Raw genomic sequence first — 24,499 nt, forward strand, 5'->3', positions numbered from 1 at the left:
TAAAAGCACTTGTCTTTGCAGGGGCAGGCCAGTCGATTTCGGCGTGAGAACAGCTGGTGAGTCAGTTTCAGCGGGTGCAGTGCGAAAGTGGTTGCTGGGAGGTAAGTCAACCTTTAAAAGCACTTGTCTTTGCAGGGGCAGGCCAGTCGATTTCGGCGGGAGAATCAGCTGGTGAGTCAGTTTCAGCGGGAGCATTGCGGAAGTGGTTGCTGGGAGGTAAGTCTGTCCTTTAAAAACACTTGTCTTTGCAGGGGCATGCCGGTCATTTCGGCGGGAGAATCAGCTGGTGAGTCAGTTTCAGCGGGAGCATTGCGGAAGTGGCTGCTGGGAGGTAAGTCAATCTTTAAAAGTACTTGTCTTTGCAGTGGCAGGCCAGTCGATTTCGGCAGGAGAACAGCTGGTGAGTCAGTTTCAGCGGGAGCAGTGCGAAAGTGGTTGCTGGGAGGTAAGTCAACCTTTAAAAGCAATTGTCTTTGCAGGGGCAGGCCAGTCGATTTCGGCGGGAGAACAGCTGGTGAGTCAGTTTCAGCGGGAGCATTGCGGAACTGGCTGCTGGGAGTTAAGTCTGTCCTTTAAAAGCACTTGTCTTTGCAGGGGCAGGCCAGTCGATTTCGGCGTGAGAACAGCTGGTGAGTCAGTTTCAGCGGGGGCAGTGCGAAAGTGGTTGCTGGGAGGTAAGTCAACTTTTAAAAGCACTTGTCTTTGCAGGGGCAGGCCAGTCGATTTCGGCGGGAGAACAGCTGGTGAGTCAGTTTCAGCAGGAGCATTGCGGAAGTGGTTGCTGGGAGGTAAGTCTGTCCTTTAAAAGCACTTGTCTTTGCAGGGGCAGGCCAGTCGATTTCGGCGGGAGAATCAGCTGGTGAGTCAGTTTCAGCGGGAGCATTGTGGAAGTGGCTGCTGGGAGGTAAGTCAACCTTTAAAAGCACTTGTCTTTGCAGGAGCAGGCCAGTCGATTTCGGCGTGAGAACAGCTGGGGAGTCAGTTTCAGCGGGAGCAGTGCGAAAGTGGCTGCTGGGAGGTAAGTCAACCTTTAAAAGCGCTTGTCTTTGCAGGGGCAGGCCAGTCGCTTTCGGCGGAAGAATCAGCTGGTGAGTCAGTTTCAGCGGGAGCATTGTGGAAGTGGTTGCTGGGAGGTAAGTCTGTCCTTTAAAAGCACTTGTCTTTGCAGGGGCAGGCCGGTAATTTCAGCGGGAGAATCAGCTGGTGAGTCAGTTTCAGCGGGAGCATTGCGGAAGTGGCTGCTGGGAGGTAAGTCAACCTTTAAAAGCACTTGGCTTTGCTAGGGCAGGCCAGTCGATTTCGGCGGGAGAACAGCTGGTTAGTCAGTTTCAGCAGGAGCAGTGCGAAAGTGGCTGCTGGGAGGTAAGTCAACCTTTAAAAGAACTTGTCTTTGCAGGGGCAGGCCAGTTGATTTCGGCGGGAGAACAGCTGGTGAGTCAGTTTCAGCGGGAGCATTGCGGAAGTGGTTGCTGGAAGGTAAGTCTGTCCTTTAAAAGCACTTGTCTTTGCAGGGGCAGGCCAGTCGATTTCGGCAGCAGAATCAGCTGGTGAGTCAGTTTCAGCGGGAGCATTGCGGAAGTGGCTGCTGGGAGGTAAGTCAACCTTTAAAAGCACTAGTCTTTGCAGGGGCAGGCCAGTCGATTTCGGCGTGAGAACAGCTGGTGAGTCAGTTTCAGCGTGAGCATTGCGGAAGTGGCTGCTGGGAGGTAAGTCAACCTTTAAAAGCACTTGTCTTTGCAGGGGCAGGCCAGTCGATTTCGGCGGGATAACAGCTGGTGGGTCTGTTTCAGCGGGAGCATTGCGGAAGTGGTTGCTGGGAGGTAAGTCTCTCCTTTAAAAGCACTTGTCTTTGCAGGGGCATGCCAGTCGATTTCGGCGGGAGAATCAGCTGGTGAGTCAGTTTCAGCGGGAGTATTGCGGAAGTGGCTGCTGGGAGGTAAGTCAACCTGTAAAAGCACTTGTCTTTGCAGGGGCAGACCAGTCGATTTCGGCGTGAGAACAGCTGGTGAGTCAGTTTCAGCGGGAGCATTGCGGAAGTGGCTGCTGGGAGGTAAGTCTGTCCTTTAAAAGCACTTGTCTTTGCAGGGCCAGGCCAGTCGATTTTGGCATGAGAACAGCTGGTGAGTCAGTTTCAGCAGGAGCATGGCAGAAGTGGCTGCTGGGAGGTAAGTCTGTCCTTTAAAAGCACTTGTCTTTGCAGGGGCAGGCCAGTCTATTTCGGCGTGAGAACAGCTGGTGAGTCAGTTTCAGCGGGTGCAGTGCGAAAGTGGTTGCTGGGAGGTAAGTCAACCTTTAAAAGCACTTGTCTTTGCAGGGGCAGGCCAGTCGATTTCGGCGGGAGATTCAGCTGGTGAGTCAGTTTCAGCGGGAGCATTGCGGAAGTGGTTGCTGGGAGGTAAGTCTGTCCTTTAAAAGCACTTGTCTTTGCAGGGGCATGCCGGTCATTTCGGCGGGAGAATCAGCTGGTGAGTCAGATTCAGCGGGAGCATTGCGGAAGTGGCTGCTGGGAGGTAAGTCAACCTTTAAAAGTACTTGTCTTTGTAGGGGCAGGCCAGTCGATTTCGGCGGGAGAACAGCTGGTGAGTCAGTTTCAGCGGGAGCAGTGCGAAAGTGGTTGCTGGGAGGTAAGTCAACCTGTAAAAGCAATTGTCTTTGCAGGGGCAGGCCAGTCGATTTCGGCGGGAGAACAGCTGGTGAGTCAGTTTCAGCGGGAGCAGTGCGAAAGTGGTTGCTGGGAGGTAAGTCAACCTTTAAAAGCACTTGTCTTTGCAGGGGCAGGCCAGTCGATTTCGGCGGGAGAACAGCTGGTGAGTCAGTTTCAGCGGGAGCATTGCGGAAGTGGTTGCATGGGGGGTAAGTCTGTCCTTTAAAAGCACTTGTCTTTGCAGGGGCAGGCCAGTCGATTTCGGCGGGAGAATCAGCTGCTGAGTCAGTTTCAGCGGGAGCATTGCGGAAGTGGCTGCTGGGAGGTAAGTCAACCTTTAAAAGCACTTGTCTTTGCAGGGGCAGGCCAGTCGATTTCGGCGTGAGAACAGCTGGTGAGTCAGTTTCAGCGGGAGCAGTGCGAAAGTGGTTGCTGGGAGGTAAGTCAACATTTAAAAGCACTTGTCTTTGCAGGGGCAGGCCAGTCGATTTCGGCGGGAGAACAGCTGGTGAGTCAGTTTCAGCGGGAGCATTACAGAAGTGGTTGCTGGGAGATAACCCTGTCCTTTAAAAGCACTTGTCTTTGCAGGGGCAGGCCAGTCGATTTCGGCGGCAGAATCAGCTGGTGAGTCAGTTTCAGCGGGAGCATTGCGGAAGTGGCTGCTGGGAGGTAAGCCAACCTTTAAAAGCACTTGTCTTTGCAGGGGCAGGCCAGTCGATTTCGGCGTGAGAACAGCTGGTGAGTCAGTTTCAGCAGGAGCATTGCGGAAGTGGCTGCTGGGAGGTAAGTCTGTCCTGTAAAAGCACTTGTCTTTGCAGGGGCAGGCCAGTCGATTTCAGCGTGAGAACAGCTGGTGAGTCAGTTTCAGCGGGTGCATTGCGAAAGTGGTTGCTGGGAGGTAAGTCAACCTTTAAAAGCACTTGTCTTTGCAGGGGCAGGCTGGTCGATTTCAGCGGGAGAATCAGCTGGTGAGTCAGTTTCAGCGGGAGCATTGCGGAAGTGGTTGCTGGGAGGTAAGTCTGTTCTTTAAAAGCACTTGTCTTTGCAGGGGCATGCCGGTCATTTCGGCGGGAGAATCAGCTGGTGAGTCAGTTTCAGCGGGAGCATTGCGGAAGTGGCTGCTGGGAGGTAAGTCAACCTTTAAAAGCACTTGTCTTTGCAGGGGCAGGCCAATCGATTTCGGCGGGAGAACAGCTGGTGAGTCAGTTTCAGCGGGAGCTTTGCGGAAGTGGCTGCTGGGAGGTAAGTCAACCTTTAAAAGCACTTGTCTTTGCAGGGGCAGGCCAGTCGATTTCGGCGTGAGAACAGCTGGTGAGTCAGTTTCAGCGGGAGCATTGCGGAAGTGGCTGCTGGGAGGTAAGTCTGTCCTTTAAAAGCACTTGTCTTTGCAGGGCCAGGCCAGTCGATTTCGGCGTGAGAACAGCTGGTGAGTCAGTTTTAGCGGGAGCAGTGCGAAAGTGGTTACTGGGAGGTAAGTCAACCTTTAATAGCACTTGTCTTTGCAGGGGCAGGCCAGTCGATTTCGGCGGGAGAACAGCTGGTGAGTCAGTTTCAGCGGGAGCATTGCGGAAGTGGTTGCTGGGAGGTAACCCTGTCCTTTAAAAGCACTTGTCTTTGCAGGGGCAGGCCAGTCGATTTCGGCGTGAGAATCAGCTGGTGAGTCAGTTTCAGCGGGAGCATTGCGGAAGTGGCTGCTGGGAGGTAAGTCAACCTTTAAAAGCACTTGTCTTTGCAGGGGCAGGCCAGTCGATTTCGGCGTGAGAACAGAGGTGAGTCAGTTTCAGTGGGAGCATTGCGGAAGTGGCTGCTGGGAGGTAAGTCAACCTTTAAAAGCACTTGTCTTTGCAGGGGCAGGCCAGTCGATTTCGGCGTGAGCACAGCTGGTGAGTCAGTTTCAGCGGGAGCATTGCGGAAGTGGTTGCTGGGAGGTAAGTCTGTCCTTTAAAAGCACTTGTCTTTGCAGGGGCAGGCCAGTCGATTTCGGCGGCAGACGCAGCTAGTGAGTCAGTTTCAGCGGGAGCATTGCGGAAGTGGCTGCTGGGAGCTAAGTCAACCTTTAAAAGCACTTGACTTTGCAGAGGCAGGCCAGTCGATTTCGGCGTGAGAACAGCTGGTGAGTCAGTTTCTGCGGGAGCATTGCGGAAATGGCTGCTGGGAGGTAAGTCAACCTTTAAAAGCACTTGTCTTTTGCAGGGGCAGGCCAGTCGATTTCGGCGTGAGAACAGTTGGTGAATCAGTTTCAGCGGGAGCATTGCGGAAGTGGCTGCTGGGAGGTAAGTCAACCTTTAAAAGCACTTGTCTTTTGCAGGGGCAGGCCAGTCGATTTCGGCGTGAGAACAGTTGGTGAGTCAGTTTCAGCGGGAGCATTGCGGAAGTGGCTGCTGGGAGGTAAGTCCACCTTTAAAAGCACTTGTCTTTGCAGGGGCTGGCCAGTCGATTTCGGCGGAAGTGGAGCTGGCTGGTTAGTCAATTTCAGCAGGAGCTGAGAATTTTTCTTTTTTTCAAATTAGTTTTTTAGGCGGGAACAGGAAGTCGACCCGCGGACGTCTGGGAAGACCCTCACCAATAAATTCTGGTGGAGAGGAAACCCGAGACACTACACGTGTCGTGTCTCCCACCCGCCCTCCTCCTCTAACAAAGAACAAACAAAGAACAAAGAAATGTACAGCACAGGAACAGGCCCTTCGGCCCTCCAAGCCCGTGCCGACCATACTGCCCGACTAAACTACAATCTTCTACACTTCCTGGGTCCGTATCCTTCTATTCCCATCCTATTCATATATTTGTCAAGATGCCCCTTAAATGTCCCTATCGTCCCTGCCTCCACTACCTCCTCCGGTAGTGAGTTCCAGGCACCCACTACCCTCTGCGTAAAAAACTTGCCTCGTACATCTACTCTAAACTTTGCCCCTCTCACCTTAAACCTATGCCCCCTAGTAATTGACCCCTCTACCCTGGGGAAAAGCCTCTGACTATCCACTCTGTCTATGCCCCTCATAATTTTGTATACCTCTATCAGGTCGCCCCTCAACCTCCTTCGTTCCAGTGAGAACAAACCGAGTTTATTCAATCGCTCCTCATAGCTTATGCCCTCCATACCAGGCAACATTCTGGTAAATCTCTTCTGCACCCTCTCTAAAGGGTGGTAAAACCCATTGGTCTGAGGTAAGTCCCATATTTTATTATATTATTATTATTTTTTATAAAAATTTAATTTAGTTGTTAGCCAGATCTTGGTAGAAAGTTGGAGGAATGGCAGGGAAGGGGGTGCAATGTTCCTCCTGCAGAATGTTTGAGGTGAGGGATGCAGTTAGTGTCCCTGCTGATTTTACCTGCAGGAAGTGCTGCCATCTCCAGCTCCTCCAAGACCGAGTTAGGGAACTGGAGCTGGAGTTGGAAGAACTTCGGATCATTCGGGAGGCAGAAGGGGTCATAGATAGCAGCTTCAGGGAATTAGTTACACCAAAGATTGGAGATAGGTGGGTAACTGTAAGAGGGACTGGGAAAAAGCAGTCAGTGCAGGGATCCCCTGCGGTCGTTCCCCTGAGAAACAAGTATACCGCTTTGGATACTTGTGGGGGGGACGACTTACCAGGGGTAAGCCATGGGGTACGGGCCTCTGGCACGGAGTCTGTCCCTGTTGCTCAGAAGGGAAGGGGGGAGAGGAGCAGAGCATTAGTAATTGGGGACTCTATAGTCAGGGGCACAGATAGGAGATTTTGTGGGAGCGTGAGAGACTCACGTTTGGTATGTTGCCTCCCAGGTGCAAGGGTACGTGATGTCTCGGATCGTGTTTTCCGGGTCCTTAGGGGGGAGGGGGATCAGCCCCAAGTCGCGGTCCACATTGGCACTAACGACATAGGTAGGAAAGGGGACAAGGATGTCAGGCAGGCTTTCAGGGAGCTAGGATGGAAGCTCAGAACTAGAACAAACAGAGTTGTTATCTCTGGGTTGTTGCCCGTGCCACGTGATAGTGAGATGAGGAATAGGGAGAGAGAGCATTTAAACACGTGGCTACAGGGATGGTGCAGGCGGGAGGGATTCAGATTTCTGGATAACTGGGGCTCTTTCTGGGGAAGGTGGGACCTCTACAGACAGGATGGTCTACACCTGAACCTGAGGGGCACAAATATCCTGGGGGGGAGATTTGTTAGTGCTCTTTGGGGGGGTTTAAACTAATGCAGCAGGGGCATGGGAACCTGGATTGTAGTTTTAGGGTAAGGGAGAATGAGAGTATAGAGGTCAGGAGCACAGATTTGACGTCGCAGGAGGGGGCCAGTGTTCAGGTAGGTGGTTTGAAGTGTGTCTACTTCAATGCCAGGAGTATACGAAACAAGGTAGGGGAACTGGCAGCATGGGTTGGTACCTGGGACTTCGATGTTGTGGCCATTTCGGAGACATGGATAGAGCAGGGACAGGAATGGATGTTGCAGGTTCCGGGGTTTAGGTGTTTTAGTAAGCTCAGAGAAGGAGGCAAAAGAGGGGGAGATGTGGCGCTGCTAGTCAAGAGCAGTATTACGGTGGCGGAGAGGATGCTAGATGGGGACTCTTCTTCCGAGGTAGTATGGGCTGAAGTTAGAAACAGGAAAGGAGAGGTCACCCTGTTGGGAGATTTTTATAGGCCTCCTAATAGTTCTAGGGATGTAGAGGAAAGGATGGCGAAGATGATTCTGGATATGAGCGAAAGTAACAGGGTAGTTATTATGGGAGACTTTAACTTTCCAAATATTGACTGGAAAAGATATAGTTCGAGTACAATAGATGGGTCATTTTTTGTACAGTGTGTGCAGGAGGATTTCCTGAAACAATATGTTGACAGGCCAACAAGAGGCGAGGCCACGTTGGATTTGGTTTTGGGTAATGAACCAGGCCAGGTGTTGGATTTGGAGGTAGGAGAGCACTTTGGGGACAGTGACCACAATTCGGTGACGTTTACGTTAATGATGGAAAGGGATAAGTATACACCGCAGGGCAAGAGTTATAGCTGGGGGAAGGGCAATTATGATGCCATTAGACGTGACTTGGGGGGGATAAGGTGGAGAAGTAGATTGCAAGTGTTGGGCACACTGGATAAGTGGGGCTTGTTCAACGATCAGCTACTGCGTGTTCTTGATAAGTATGTACCGGTCAGACAGGGAGGAAGGCGTCGAGCGAGGGAACCGTGGTTTACCAAGGAAGTGGAATCTCTTGTTAAGAGGAAGAAGGAGGCCTATGTGAAGATGAAGTGTGAAGTTTCGGTTGGGGCGATGGATAGTTACAAGGTAGCGAGGAAAGATCTAAAGAGAGAGCTAAGACGAGCAAGGAGGGGACATGAGAAGTATTTGGCAGGAAGGATCAAGGAAAACCCAAAAGCTTTCTATAGGTATGTCAGGAATAAGCGAATGACTAGGGAAAGAGTAGGACCAGTCAAGGACAGGGATGGGAAATTGTGTGTGGAGTCTGAAGAGATAGGCGAGATACTAAATGAATATTTTTCGTCAGTATTCACTCAGGAAAAAGATAATGCTGTGGAGGAGAATGCTGAGCCCCAGGCTAATAGAATAGATGGCATTGAGGTACGTAGGGAAGAGGTGTTGGCAATTCTGGACAGGCTGAAAATAGATAAGTCCCCGGGACCTGATGGGATTTATCCTAGGATTCTCTGGGAGGCCAGGGAAGAGATTGCTGGACCTTTGGCTTTGATTTTTATGTCATCATTGGCTACAGGAATAGTGCCAGAGGACTGGAGGACAGCAAATGTGGTCCCTTTGTTCAAAAAGGGGAGCAGAGACAACCCCGGCAACTATAGACCGGTGAGCCTCACGTCTGTAGTGGGTAAAGTCTTGGAGGGGATTATAAGAGACAAGATTTATAATCATCTGGATAGGAATAATATGATCAGGGATAATCAGCATGGCTTTGTGAAGGGTAGGTCATGCCTCACAAACCTTATTGAGTTCTTTGAGAAGGTGACTGAACAGGTAGACGAGGGTAGATAAGTTGATGTGGTGTATATGGATTTCAGCAAAGCGTTTGATAAGGTTCCCCACGGTAGGCTATTGCAAAAAATACGGAGGCTGGGGATTGAGGGTGATTTAGAGATGTGAATCAGAAATTGGCTAGCTGAAAGAAGACAGAGGGTGGTGGTTGATGGGAAATGTTCAGAATGGAGTACAGTCACAAGTGGAGTACCACAAGGATCTGTTCTGGGGCCGTTGCTGTTTGTCATTTTTATCAATGACCTAGAGGAAGGCGCAGAAGGGTGGGTGAGTAAATTTGCAGACGATACTAAAGTCGGTGGTGTTGTCGATAGTGTGGAAGGATGTAGCAGGTTACAGAGGGATATAGATAAGCTGCAGAGCTGGGCTGAGAGGTGGCAAATGGAGTTTAATGTAGAGAAGTGTGAGGTGATTCACTTTGGAAGGAATAACAGGAATGCGGAATATTTGGCTAATGGTAAAGTTCTTGAAAGTGTGGATGAGCAGAGGGATCTAGGTGTCCATGTACATAGATCCCTGAAAGTTGCCACCCAGGTTGATAGGGTTGTGAAGAAGGCCTATGGAGTGTTGGCCTTTATTGGTAGAGGGATTGAGTTCCGGAGTCGGGAGGTCATGTTGCAGCTGTACAGAACTCTGGTACGGCCGCATTTGGAGTATTGCGTACAGTTCGGGTCACCGCATTATAGGAAGGACGTGGAGGCTTTGGAGCGGGTGCAGAGGAGATTTACCAGGATGTTGCCTGGTATGGAGGGAAAATCTTATGAGGAAAGGCTGATGGACTTGAGGTTGTTTTCGTTGGAGAGAAGAAGGTTAAGAGGAGACTTAATAGAGGCATACAAAATGATCAGGGGGTTGGATAGGGTGGACAGTGAGAGCCTTCTCCCGCGGATGGATATGGCTGGCACGAGGGGACATAACTTTAAACTGAGGGGTAATAGATATAGGACAGAGGTCAGAGGTAGGTTCTTTACGCAAAGAGTAGTGAGGCCGTGGAATGCCCTACCTGCTACAGTAGTGAACTCGCCAACATTGAGGGCATTTAAAAGTTTATTGGATAAACATATGGATGATAATGGCATAGTGTAGGTTAGATGGCTTTTGTTTCGGTGCAACATCGTGGGCTGAAGGGCCTGTACTGCGCTGTATTGTTCTATGTTCTATGTTCTATGTTCTATGTTTATCCAGGCCTCCACGCCTGGGGGTTTAGCTTCTTTCCACATAAGTAATATCCTTCGCCAGGCTACTAGGGACGCAAAGGCTTAAACATCAGCCTCTCTCGCCTCCTGCACTCCTGGCTCGTCCGCAACCCCAAATATCGCTAACCCCCAGCCTGGCTCGACCCGGACCCCCACCACCCTTGAAAGCACATTCGCCACCCCCACCCAGAACCCATGCAGTACCGGGCCTGACCAAAACATGTGGGTATGGTTCGCTGGGCTTCCCGCGCATCTCCCGCACCTATCCTCTACTCCAAAAAATCTACTTAACCTTGCTCCAGTCATGTGCGCCCTATGTAGAACCTTGAATTGTATCAGGCTGAGCCTGGCACACGAGGACGAAGAGTTTACCCTACTTAAGGCATCTGCCCACAGCCCCTCCTCAATCTCTTCCCCCAGCTCCTCCTCCCATTTTCCCTTCAGCTCCTCTACCATCGTCTCCCCCTCGTCTCTCATTTCTCTGTATATTTCTGACACCCTACCATCCCCCACCCATGCCCCCGAAATCACTCTGTCCTGAATCTCTTGCGCCGGGAGCCGTGGAAATTCTCTCACCTGTTGCCTCGCAAAAGCCCTCAGTTGCATATATCGAAATGCATTCCCCGGTGGCAACCCATATTTTTCTGCCAGTGCTCCCAGACTCGCAAACGTCCCGCCTAGGAACAAATCCTTAAATTTCACAATCCCTGATCTCTGCCAAGCTTTAAATCCCCCATCTATCTTCCCCGGACGAACCTGTGGTTGTTCCTTATCGGGGACCTCCCCGAGGCACCCGTTACTCCCTTATGCCCTTACTGCCCTTACTGCCCCCAAATTTTCAGCGTTGTCACTACCACTGGGTTTGTGGTGTATTTCTTTGGGGAGAACGGTAAAGGCGCCATCGCTAATGCTTTTAGGCTGGTTCCCCTACAGGACGCCATCTCTAGTCTTTTCCACGCCGCTCCCTCCCTTTCCCCCATCCACTTGCATACCATTGATATGTTGGCGGCCCAATAATAGTCACTTAAACTCGGCAGTGCCAGTCCCCCCCTATCCCTACTACGCTGCAGAAACCCCCTCTTCACTCTTGGGGTCTTCCCAGCCCACACAAAACTCATAATGCTCTTATCCACTTTCTTGAAAAAGGCCTTTGTAATCATCACAGGGAGGCACTGGAACACAAAAAGAAACCGTGGAAGGACCACCATTTTGACCGCCTGCACCCTGCCCGCCAGTGACAGGGGCACCATGTCCCATCTCCTAAAGTCCTCTTCCATCTGCTCCACCAATCTTACTAAATTAAGCTTATGCAAGGTTCCCCAGTTCCTGGCCATCTGGATCCCTAGGTACCGAAAATCCCTTGTTACTCTCCTCAACGGCAAATCATCTATTCCCCTGCCCTGTTCCCCAGGGTGCATCACAAACAGCTCACTCTTCCCCATATTCAATTTATATCCTGAAAATTCCCCAAACTCCCTGAGTGTCTGCATTATCTCGGGCATCCCCTCCACTGGGTCCGCGACATACAACAACAAATCATCCACGTATAGTGACACCCGGTGCTCTTCTCCTCCCCTAAGTACTCCCCTCCACTTCCTAGAGCCCCTCAGCGCTATGGCCAGTGGCTCAATTGCCAACGCAAACAGTAACGGGGACAGAGGACATCCCTGTCTTGTCCCTCTGTATAGACGGAAGTGGTCAGATCTCTGCCTATTTGTAGTCACACTTGCCACCGGGGCCCTGTATAGAAGCTGAACCCATCCAATAAACCCCTCTCCAAATCCAAATCTCCTCAACACTTCCCACAGGTAATCCCACTCCACTCTATCGAATGCTTTCTCTGCATCCATCGCCACCACTATCTCCGCCTCCCCCTCCGGCGGGGGCATCATCATCACACCCAGCAGCCTCCGTATGTTAGTGTTCAATTGTCTCCCCTTAACAAACCCCGTTTGATCCTCGTGAACCACCCCCGGGACACAATCCTCCTTCCTCGTCGCCATCACCTTGGCCAAAAGCTTGCCATCTACATTCAGGAGGGAAATAGGCCTGTAAGACCCGCACTGCAGCGGGTCTTTGTCCCTTTTCAAGAGCAGCGATATCGTCGCCTCCGACATCGTCGGGGGCCACGTCCCCCTTTCCCTGGCCTCATTAAAGGTTCTCGTCAGAAGAGGGGCCAGCAGGTTCACGTATTTCCTATAAAATTCCACCGGGAACCCATCCGGTCCCGGGGCCTTCCCTGCCTGCATGCTCCCAATCCCTTTTACCACCTCCTCCACCTCAATCTGTGCTCCCAGTCCTGTCCTCTCCTGCTCCTCAACCTTCGGAAATTCCAACTGGTCTCGGAAGTGTATCATTCCCTCCTTCCCTTCCGGGGACTGAGCCTTATACAGCCTCTCATAAAATGCCTTAAACACCCCGTTCACCCTCTCTGCTCCCCGTTCCATCTCACCCTCCTCATCCCTAACCCCTCCAACCTCCCTCGCCGCCCCCCTCTTCCTCAGTTGTTGGGCCAGTAAACGGCTCGCCTTCTCTCCATACTCATACTGCACTCCCTGTGCCTTCCTCCATTGTGCCTCCGCCTTGCCCGTGGTCAACAAATCAAATTCCTTGTGCTGCCTTCGTCTTTCCCTGTATAGTCCTTCATCCGGAGCCACCGCATACTGCCTATCCACCCTCAAAATTTCTCTCAACAATCTCTCCCTCTCTTTGCCCTCTTGTTTCCCCTTATGGGCCCTTATGGAAATCAGTTCCCCTCTGACCACCGCCTTCAGTGCTTCCCAGACTACTCCCACCTGAACCTCTCCATCATCATTAATCTCCAGACACCTTTCGATACATCTCCTTACCCTTACACACACACCCTCGTCCGCCAACAATCCCATATCTAATCTCCACAGTGGGTGCTGTTCCTTTTCCTCTCCTACTTCCAGATCTACCCAATGTGGGGCATGGTCCGAAATGGCTATAGCCGAGTACTCCGTCCCGGCCACCTTCGGGATCAGCGCCCTTCCCAGGACAAAGAAGTCTATCCGAGAATACACCTTGTGGACATGGGAGAAGAAGGAAAACTCTTTACTCCTAGGCCTAGTAAATCTCCAGGGATCCACTCCTCCCATCTGCTCCATGAAGTCCTTAAGCACCTTGGCCACTGCCGGCCTCCTCCTGGTCCTAGACCTGGACCGGTCCAGCCTTGGATCCAGCACCATGTTGAAGTCTCCCCCCATTACCAACTTTCCCGCCTCCAGGTCCGGGATTCGCCCCAGCATACGCTTCATGAAGTTGGCATCATCCCAGTTCGGGGCATATACGTTCACCAGCACCACCGCCTCACCTTGCAATCTGCCACTCACCATCACGTATCTACCCCCACTGTCCGCCACTATGGTCCACGCCTCAAACAATACCCGTTTCCCCACTAATATTGCCACCCCTCTATTTTTCGCATCCAAGCCCGAGTGGAATACCTGTCCCACCCATCCTTTTCGTAATCTGACCTGATCCGCCAGTTTCAGGTGCGTCTCCTGTAGCGTGACCACATCTGCCTTTAATTTCTTTAGGTGCGCAAGTACCCTTGCCCTCTTAATCAGCCCATTCAACCCTCTCACGTTCCACGTGATCAGCCTGGTTGGGGGGCTCTTTACCCCCCCCTCGTCGACTAGCCATCCCCTTTTTTAAACCAGCTCCTCACCCGGTTCCCACGCACCCACTTGTCCCCTCAACGGTGTCCTCCCGTCCCGACCATCCCATCCCGTAGTAGCTCCCCTTCCCCTTAACAGCAGCAACCCAGTTACCCCCCCCCCCCCCCGCTAGATCCCGCTCTAGCGTGATTGCTCCCCCCATGTTGCTTCCAGAAGTCAGCAAAATCTGGCTGACCTCGGCTTCCCCCGTTTTTCCTCAGCCTCCCATTGTGTAAGGCCCCCTCCTTCCTGCGCCCCCTTTTCCCGCCACAATTACCATAGCGCGGGAGCAAAGCCCGCGCTTCCCACTCGGCCCCGCCCCTAATGGCGCAGCTCCCTCTCTCCTTCCCCCTCTCCTTCCCTACCAGCGCCCACAGTCCACCATACCCCCACCCCCCCATCGAGGGGAAAGAGAAAATTTCCCCCCCCTTCCGATTCCCAGTCCCATGCAATCACACCACTGCTTTATTACAAAAGTTCTTTCTCTCTCCAGTCTAGTCCAGCTTCTCATCTTCAATAAATGTCCACGCCTCTTCTGCCGTCTCGAAGTAGTGGTGTTTACCCTGGTGTGTAACCCACAGTCTCGCTGGCTGCAGCATACCAAATTTAACTTTCTTTCTATGGAGCACCGCCTTGGCCCGATTGAAACTCGCCCTCCTTCTCGCCACCTCTGCACTCCAATCCTGGTACACGCGGATCACCGCGTTCTCCCACCTGCAGCTCCGTGTCTTTTTCGCCCATCTCAGGACCATCTCCCTGTCTTTATAGCGGTGAAACCTCACCACTATAGCTCGAGGTATTTCTCCAGCCTTCGGTCTTCTCGCAAGGACTCGATATGCTCCCTCCACTTCCAAGGGGCCCATCGGGGCCTCTGGTCCCATTAAGGAATGAAGCATCGTGCTCACATATGCCCCGACGTCCGCTCCCTCTGCACCTTCGGGAAGACCCAAAACTCTTAGGTTCTTCCTCCTCGAGCTATTTTCCAGGGCTTCCAGCCTCTCCATACACCTCTTATGCAGTGCCTCGTGTGTCTCTGTCTTCACCACCAGGCCCTGTATTTCGTCCTCATTTTCGGCAGCCTTTGCCTTCACGCCACGAAGCTCCAACTCTTGGGTCTTCTGCGCCTCCTTTAGCCCTCAATCGCCTGCAGCATCGGGGCCAGCACCTCCTTCTTTAGCTCCTCAACACATCTCCGAAGGAACTCTTGCTGTTCCGGGCCCCATACCAAACGGCCCCCCTCCGCCACCATCTTGCTTTGTGCTTCCCTTCCTTGCCGCTGCTCCAGAGGATCCTCTGAAATCCGGCCACTATTATCGCCCTTCTCCATGTACATCCGGGGGATTCCCTTCTGTTTCACCGCACAATTGGTTTAGCCGTCAAAAATTGCCGTTGGGGCTCCCAATAAGAGCCCAAAAGTCTGTTCAAACGGGAGGTGCCGAAACGTGCGACCTAGCTGGTCATCGCCGTACCCGGAAGTCCCTGACTTGTGCTCCTCAATGGCAGAGCAGGCTTGAAGGGCCGAATGGCCTCCTCCTGCTCCTATTCTCTATGTTTCTATGTAAGAGGAACAGAGAGTTCTCATTCTAACCTGGGCAACATTCATTCCACTCATCGAACTCTGACCTGCTGAGATTTCACCTCTTTCACTCTCAACGGCAGATCCTTCATCAACATCCTGAACTCGAGAATCGTCCACCTTTCTTACCTCTGACCTTTTTCAGCGGTCTCAAAACCTACTTCATTCATTGTGCCTCTGGTCACTTCCCTCATGTCAGATGGATACAAAACACCACCTTGGCACAGTTTGAAGAGGAATACTCATGGTATCCTGGGCAACATTCGTCCTGCAGCCAGCACCTTTAACATAGCAATGGTCATATATTAATTTTCTATTTGTGGGACCGTACTGGGAGCAAATTAGACGTCAGACCAGCTCATAACATGACAGAGATAACAATTGAAAAATAATTCATTGGGATAGGAAGCACGGATAAACATCCTGAGAATGTGACAGGCACTATGTAAATGCAGGTTCCAGATATGTGTTCCCTTCCTCATTGCTCCGTGTCCAGTGATTAAGGACACTGTGATGTGCAAATATTGTCGGAGAATCTAACTTCTTAATTTTCAACATTTGCTAGAAAACATACAGAAATATGAATTGGCAGACAGCAGTCGCAGAGAGGCGTGGATCAGGAAGCTGGTGATCAAAGCAAAAACCTATTTTCTGGATGGAATCAATTTGGATTTTGTGGACATATTTAAAAATGGACGCCAAAATGTTAGCAAATTATTAAATCTGCTCCAAGAAACTACAGAAAACTTTCACCGCGAAATACCTGGATCCCAGGTAAAAGAACAATTTTTTAAAAATTACATTCATTCAATTTAGTTTCTACTTAATTGTAAAGAAACATGGCTATTTTCTGGATAATAAATTGAAATGATTGCTAGCTGTGGTTTGTTAGCACATCATCTTGTCTCAAGACTGCCTGGACACGAGTTGAGCTTGTCGTGCTGGGTGTTCCGCTATACAGACGAACCAACACGGTTGTAGATGGTACAACTCTGTTTTATTACTCTTGATAACAACATCTGTAAACTTATGACTGTGGTTCGTAATTTACCCGTTAACTTGTGGACCCAGCCCTTACACTATCTTAGCGAGGCCCTCAGCACATGGTCTATGTCTGAGTGGCACGCTGTGAGCTCTGTGCCCTGAGCTGTCTCCTGCTGGAATGAGCGGGAACTGTGGTGTTCCCCATTTTATAGTGCGTGTGCTCTCACTGGTGATTGGCTGTGATGTTGCGTGTGTGTTGATTGGTCCGTTGATCTGTCCATCAGTGTGTATGTGTGTTTGCACCATGATATGTTTATCTGAATATCATGACAGAGCTCAGACATTTTAGAGTGAAACAGCTTCAAGTGAATAAGCAGCAGAATTGATGATGCAGCACTTGTAGCAAAGAATTAGACATGTGGGCAGGATTCCCCATCCCGCCGCAGCCGTTTCCTGTGCTGGCACGAACGGAGAATCCACGGGAGGCTTAAAACAGGAAAATCGGCACAAACCCATCACCTATTCTAGTACCGGTGACGGGCAAGCACCGGCACCGAGTGAAACCCCCGCGCACCACACCAAAAACGGCCGGAGAATGGCCGGGTCCCAGGCCGCGCATGCGTACGGCTGGCGACATGTACCAGGCGCACCGTAAAACATGGCACCGATCGTGCGTGAACCTTAACCCGCCAACCCGTCAACATTTTGTCTCAGGAATGGAGAATTCCGCTCACTATATTTTACCAAGTGTATTGTGGTCTGGTCTATACAGCCATGAACACTGTACAATCTCTCCCCTGTCACTATCACAGCTCCCACCAACTAACTGCTTACAAAATACATTTAATTACTAGGACTTCCAAAATAACGTATGAGATAAAATTAACTCCCTGTTCCTCTTTCTTCCTCAGGTCTCTTTAGATGTTCCGTGGTCTCCTCATTGTATTGATGGCAATTGCTTTCAATATCTGGAAATGTCAAATCTATGTGACTTTTTATTTGTGATTTCCTTTGATATATGGACTCAAAAATGGGATGATTGCTTTGCAAAACCACAATCTCCCTATCACAAAGCGTACACAGGTATGTATGAGATGACTTCCTGGATAAGAGTCGACCGGCTCAAGATCAATATTAACCAAAATATTTGTGTCCATTTAGGCCTCTCTGGATATATCAATATGGGTGTTGATTCCAGAAAGCTCATATTGGGGGTTTCGTGGTACGGCAGTGACTATCATTGCAAACGTTTCATTGAGGTAAGGAAAAATGTGTAGTTTGAATGACACCAGAAATGGACATGAAATTAATTAATCTAAAACCCATCCCTCTGATGCATTAATTGTCGAATCAAATTGTACTGTGATACGGACCAATAATTTTGTATTTGATGGCGAGCTAGTATGGAAGCACAGTGGTTCGCACTGTTGCTTCACAGTGCCAGGGTCCCAGGTTCGATTCCCGGCTTGGGTCACTGTCTGTGCGGAGTCTGCACGTTCTCCCCATGTCTGCGTGGGTTTCCTCCGGGTGCTCCGGTTTCCTCCCACAGGTCCCGAAAGACGTGCTTGTTAGGTGAATTGGACATTCTGAATTCTCCTTCAGTGTACCCGAACAGGCACCAGTATGTGGTGACTAGGGGCTTTTCACAGTAACTTCATTACAGTGTAAATGTAAGCCTACTTGTGACACTAATAAAGATTATTATGATTATTACTATCAATAATTCTATCTCTCAGAATTGCTTCCAATAGTTTCCCCACCACTGAGGTTAGACTGACTGGCCTGTAGTTTCCTGGTTTATCCCTTCCTCCCTTCCTCCAATGGTACCACATTGGCGATCCTCCAGCACTCTGGCACCTCTCTGGCATGAACAGACTCAAAAACAGCTTCTTCCCCACTGTCACCAGACTCCTAAATGACCCTCTTATGGACTGATTTCATTAACACTACACCCTGTATGCTTCATCCGATGCCAGTGCTTATGTACAGTACAAAGTCTTACAACACCAGGTTAAAGTCCAACAGGTTTGTTTCGATGTCACTAGCTTTCGGAGCGCTGCTCCTTCCTCAGGTGAATGAAGAGGTATGTTCCAGAAACATATATATAGACAAATTCAAAGATGCCAGACAATGCTTGGAATGGGAGCATTAGCAGGTGATTAAATCTTTACAGATCCAGAGATGGGGTGACCCCAGGTTAAAGAGGTGTGAATTACATCAAGCCAGGACAGTTGGTAGGATTTTGCAGACCAGATGGTGGGGGATGAATGTAATGTGACATGAGTCCCAGGTCCCGGTTGAGGCCGCACTCATGTGTGCGGAACTTGGCTATAAGTTTCTGCTCGGCGATTCTGCGTTGTTGCGCGTCCTGAAGGCCGCCTTGGAGAACGCTTACCCGGAGATCAGAGGCTGAATGCCCTTGACTGCTGAAGTGTTCTCCGACTGGAAGGGAACATTCCTGCCTGGTGATTGTTGCGCGATGTCCGTTCATTCGTTGTCGCAGCGTCTGCATGGTCTCGCCAATGTACCACGCTTCGGGACATCCTTTCCTGCAGCGTATGACGTAGACAACGTTGGCCGAGTCGCACGAGTACATACCGCGTACCTGGTGGGTGGTGTTCTCACGTGCAATAGTGGTATCCATGTCAATGATCTGGCACGTCTTGCAGAGATTGCCATGGCAGGGTTGTGTGGTGTCGTGGTCACTGTTCTGAAGACTGGGTAGTTTGCTGCAAACAATGGTTCGTTTGAGGTTGCGCGGTTGTTTGAACGCAAGTAGTGGGGGTGTGGGGATGACCTTGGCAAGATGTTCATCATCATCAATGACGTGTTGAAGGCTGTGAAGAAGATGACGTAGTTTCTCCACTCCGGGGAAGTACTGGACGACGAAGGGTATTCTGTCGGTTGTGTCCCATGTTTGTCTTCTGAGGAGGTCGGTGCGGTTTTTCGCTGTGGCGCGTTGGAACTGTCGATCGATGAGTCGAGTGCCATATCCCGTTCGTACGAGGGCATCTTTCAACGTCTGTAGATGTCTGTTACGCTCCTCCTCGTCTGAGCAGATCCTGCGTATACGGAGCGCTTGTCCATAGGGGATGGCTTCTTTAATGTGTTTAAGGTGGAAGCTGGAGAAGTGGAGCATCATGAGGTTATCCGTGGGTTTGCGGTAAAGCGAAGTGCTGAGGTGACCGTCCTTGATGGAGACGAGTGTGTCCAAGAATGCAACTGATTTTGGAGAGTAGTCCATGGTGAGTCTGATGGTTGGATGGAACTTATTAATGTCATCGTGTAGTCGTTTCAGTGATTCTTCGCCATGGGTCCAAAGGAAAAAAAGGACGCTGCGACAACGAATGAACGGACATCGCGCAACAATCACCAGGCAGGAATGTTCCCTTCCAGTCAGAGAACACTTCAGCAGTCAAGGGCTTTCCGCCTCTGATCTCTGGGTAAGCGTTCTCCAAGACGGCCTTCACGACGCGCAACAACGCAGAATCGCCGAGCAGAAACTTATAGCCAAGTTCCGCACATATGAGTGCGGCCTCAACCGGGACCTGGGATTCATGTCACATTACATTCATCCCCCACCATCTGGCCTGCGAAATCCTACCAACTGTCCTGGCTTGATGTAATTCACACCTCTTTAACCTGGGGTTACCCCATCTCTGGATCTGTAAAGATTTAATCACCTGCTAATGGTCGCATTCCAAGCATTGTCTGGCATCTTTGAATTTGTCTATATATATGTTTCTGGAACATACCTCTTCATTCACCTGAGGAAGGAGCAGCGCTCCGAAAGCTAGTGACATCGAAACAAACCTGTTGGACTTTAACCTGGTGTTGTAAGACTTCGTATTGTGCTCACCCCAGTCCAATGCCGGCATCTCCACATCAGTGCTTATGTAGTTACATTGTATATGTTGTGTTGCCCTATTATGTATTTTCTTTTATTCCCTTTTCTTCTCATGTACTTAATGATCTGTTGAGCTGCTCGCAGAAAAATACTTTTCACTGTACCTCGGTACACGTGACAATAAACAAATCCAATCCAATCCCGTGACTAGAGAGCAATTGAAAATTATGGCCAGCACCCCTGCTATTTCCTCCCTTGCCTCCTTCAGCAACCTGGGATACATTTCATCTGGCCCTGGAGATTTGTCTACTTTTAAACTTGCCAGACCACTCTGAATCTGCTCTAAGTTATTTTCTTTAATTTTATCACAGTCCTTCTCCCTGATTTCTATCCCAGACTGGCCCTTTCATTAGTGAACATCAGCATAAAATATTAATTTAGAACCATACCTATGTCCTCCAGCTCCACACACACATTATGTGGTCCTTAATGGGCCCGACTCTTTCACCAGTAATCATTTTACCCTTAATGTAAAACACATTAGGATTGTCCTTTATTTTAACAGCCAGTATCCTTTCATGTCCCCTTTATACTCTCCTAATTTCCTATTTCAATTCCCATTTGCAAATTCTATACTCCTCTACGGCTTCTGCTGTTTTGAGCACTCAATATCTTCCACGAGCCCCCCTTTTGTCTCTGGATCCAGTGCTGTACATCCCTCAATATTCAGGGTTCACTGGATTTGTTGATTCCACCCTTTTTCTTTATTGGAAGATGTTGACTCTGTACTCTCCCTATTTCCTTCTTGAGTGTGTTCCACTGTTCTGTCACAGATTTACCTACAAGTGTCTGCTCCCAGTCCACTCTGATCAAATCAGATCTGATCTTATTAACATTGCACTTCCCTCAGTTTAGAACTTTGATTTCTGGCCTATCCTTGTCCAGTAAGAATAAATGAGCCACACGGTAGCACAACGGTTAGTACTGTAGCTTCACAGTTCCAGGGACCTGGGCTTGATTCCCGGCTTGGGTCACTGTTTGTGTGGAGTCTGCACGTTCTCCCTGTGGTCTGCGTGGGTTTCCTCCCACAGTCCAAAGATGTGCAGGTTAGGTGGATTGACCATGATAAAATTGCCCTTAGTGTCCAAAAAGGTTAGGTGGGGTTACTGAGTTACGGGAATAGGGTGGAGATGTGAGCTTAAGTAGGGTGCTCTTTCCAAGAGCCAATGCAGATTCGATGGGCTGAATGGCCTCTTCTGGACTGTAAATTCTGTGCTTATTTTCCATAATGATCTTGAATCAAATGGAGTTATGATCACTATTTGTAATATGCTCCACAATTGATCCTATACACCCACCTCTCCTCTTGTGCACCAGACCCATGATGCCATGAAGTTGGTTGCCAGTACTTGCCCCTGCACAGTCATCGCAGCCAACGGCATCCAAAACAGTATATCTGTTAGAATGGGGAATGGCCACAGGGGCTCCTGCCTTCCCTTATATTAGGATTTGGATCATTTGTCAGTGGGGGAGAGATTGAATATTTGTGGAAGTGGCAGCTATCAATGGTTTTTCCTGGATGGTGTTGATCTTCTTGAGTGTTCCTTGAACTGCACAAATCCAGGCAAGTGGAGAGTATTCCATCATAGTCCTGACTTGTGCCTTGTAGATGGTGGACAGGCTTTGTGGGGTCAGGAGGTGAGTTACTCGCCGCAGGATCCCTAGCCTTTGATCTACTCTGGTGGTTATGGTATTTATATGGCTGGTCCAGTTCTGTTTCTGCTGAACAGTAACCCCCAGGATGTTGATAGTTGATAGTTATCCACACAGCCAATGTAACAATAACTGTCAAATTCATAATATGGCTCATTTATTCTTACTGGAAGGTACATACGTTCGTACACAGGCACTAATTTTCTGCAAATAAAAGGGATAATAGATTCAAACAATGTAACTTTGTTGAATTACCCCAGACCTTGGGGAGCCTATAGTACCCAGTTGTTTTGTCAATGGCAATGCGTTAGCCAATAAGAGTTGACTTGCCGAGCAATCGGAACACTTTTTCCCTGTGGCAGAAATTGTTGCAATTCTTTGAAATTTGCTGTTCTTGTGTTTGTCCTGTTGAATGCAAGATGAAAAACTTCTGCAACATGTCTCTCTTTTCAACAATACCACACTTAGCTTGAAACTTCGCATTGAGCATTGGACCGTCATCGCCCCTCATTCACGTGGAGATTACTCAAACCACTCCTACATCTTTTGAAGTTCACGGAGTAACTACATTCACAAGTATAATTTTCTCATCCTTGATGTATTTTACAGCCTGGTAGATGTGAAACGACAGAGTCTCCTTTCAGAGGGGGCCGTTGCAGTTATCATGTGGTGCAGCCGATTGCATACAAAGAGGTCATGGAGCAGCTGCCCAAATCATTTACCGGCAGATACTGGGATGATAATTACAAAGCCCCATTTTATGTTTACAAGGTAAGACTATCAGGTCAAAGACGCAATAAAGATCTGTGCAGTATAACATTCGTTCCGGTGTTTCATGATTCAGGATTCGCTGTGAACTAGGTTTAACGATGTTCAGAATGTCCAGTTTGTACAATGGAAAATGTGTGTTGTTGGAGAATTGACAAGGAAATGGGAATTGGGAAGCAGAAAAGCAAACCAAGTTCAATTTTAAAAATTATGCAAAACCAGTTGTGGGCAAAACTGAGATCCCCTTTGTCTTCTCAGGTGGACACGTGGCAGCACGGTAGCACAAGTGGAAAGCACTGTGTCTTCACAGCGCCAGTGTCCTAGGTTCGATTCCCCGCTGGGTCACTGTCTGTGCGGAGTCTGCAAATTTTCCCCGTGTCTGCGTGGGTTTCCTCCGGGTACTCCGGTTTCCTCCCACAGTCCAAAGATGTGCAGGTTAGGTGGATTGGCCACGGTAAATTGCCCTTAGTGTCCAAAAAGGTTAGGAGGTGTTATTGGGTTACGGGGATAGGGTGGAAGTGAGGGCTTAAGTGGGTTGGTGCAGACTTGATGAGCTGAATGGCCTTGTTCTATGTGGATATAAATTATTTTGATTAAGAGCAGAATTGTTCTCCCTGGTGTTTTGGCCAATATTTATCTTTTTTTTTAAAATATATTTTATTCAAATTTTTTTCGGTCAAACAAGAAAAATACAGGATTTTCCCCTTTTTACAACTTTAAAACAATATAAATAATAATGAACATTTTTTTTTAACAAATAAATAATATATTAACTAAACGGCAACAACAAAATAGTAACTCTCCAATACAATAAAGTCCCACACGCCAGTATAAATAACTAATATATAAACAACTATATGAATACCCTGAGGGCCCGCGTGGGCCCTCCCCCCCTCATCGTCGGGGGCAACGTCCCCCTTCCCTGGCCTCGTTAAAAGTTCTCGTCAGAAGCGGGGCTAGTAGGTCCATGTATTTCCTATAAAATTCCACCGGGAACCCATCCGGTCCCGGGGCCTTCCCTGCCTGCACGCTCCCAATCCCTTTTACCACCTCCTCCACATCAATCCGTGCTCCTAATCCTGTCCTCTCCTGCTCCTCCACCTTCGGGAATTCCAGCTGATCCAGGAAGTGCATCATTCCCTCCTTCCCTTCCGGGGATTGAGCCTTATACAGCCTCTCACAAAATGCCTTAAACACCCCGTTCACCCTCTCTGCTCCCCGTTCCATCTCACCCTCCTCATCCCTCACCCCACCTATCTCCCTCGCCGCCCCCCTCTTCCTCAATTGTTGGGCCAGTAACCGGCTCGCCTTCTCTCCGTACTCATACTGTACTCCCTGTGCCCTCCTCCACTGTGCTTCTGCCTTGCCCGTGGTCAGCAAGTCAAATTCCGTATGCAACCTTCGTCTTTCCCTGTACAGTCCCTCATCCGGAGCCTCTGCATATTGCCTATCCACCCTCAAAATTTCTCTCAACAATCTCTCCCTCTCTTTACTCTCTTGTTTCCCCTTGTGGGCCTTTATGGAAATCAGTTCCCCTCTGACCACTGCCTTCAGTGCCTCCCAGACCACTCCCACCTGAACCTCTCCATCATCGTTAATCTCCAGGTACCTTTCGATACATCCCCTCACCCTAACACACACACCCTCATCCGCCAACAGTCCCATAGCTAATCTCCAGAGTGGGTGCCGTTCCTTTTCCTCTCCTACTACCAGATCTACCCAATGTGGGGCATGGTCCGAGATGGCTATGGCCGAATACTCCGTCCCTGTCACCTTCGTGTCCTTCCCAGGACAAATAAGTCTATCCGAGAATACACCTTGTGGACATGGGAGAAGAAGGAAAACTCCCTACTCCTGGGCCTAGTGAATCTCCAGGGGTCTACTCCTCCATCTGCTCCATGAAGTCCTTAAGCACCTTGGCCACTGCCGGCCACCTCCCGGTCCTAGACCTGGACCGGTCCAGCCCTGGATCCAGCACCGTGTTGAAATCTTCCCCCCCATTACCAACTTTCCCGCCTCCAGGTCCGGGATTCGCCCCAGCATACGCTTCATGAAGTTTTCATCATCCCAGTTCGGGGCATATACATTCACCAGAACCACCACTTCCCCTTGT

The 24,499-nt window shown here is 49.7% G+C and overlaps 1 protein-coding gene across 1 annotated transcript in view; it reads left to right on the forward strand.

Moving 5' to 3' along the window:
* Window positions 1-24,499, forward strand: part of LOC140426043 (di-N-acetylchitobiase-like) — a 62,188-nt gene that overhangs the window by 15,205 nt on the left and 22,484 nt on the right. Inside the window, exons 3-6 of the mRNA XM_072510345.1 lie at window positions 15,640-15,848; window positions 16,970-17,141; window positions 17,220-17,317; window positions 22,228-22,389. Coding sequence (XP_072366446.1) covers window positions 15,640-15,848; window positions 16,970-17,141; window positions 17,220-17,317; window positions 22,228-22,389 — 641 coding nt within the window. The remainder of the gene's footprint in view (window positions 1-15,639; window positions 15,849-16,969; window positions 17,142-17,219; window positions 17,318-22,227; window positions 22,390-24,499) is intronic.

The sequence above is a fragment of the Scyliorhinus torazame genome, chromosome 7 (assembly GCF_047496885.1).
Source record: "Scyliorhinus torazame isolate Kashiwa2021f chromosome 7, sScyTor2.1, whole genome shotgun sequence".
In the NCBI taxonomy this organism is placed as follows: Eukaryota; Metazoa; Chordata; class Chondrichthyes; order Carcharhiniformes; family Scyliorhinidae; genus Scyliorhinus; species Scyliorhinus torazame.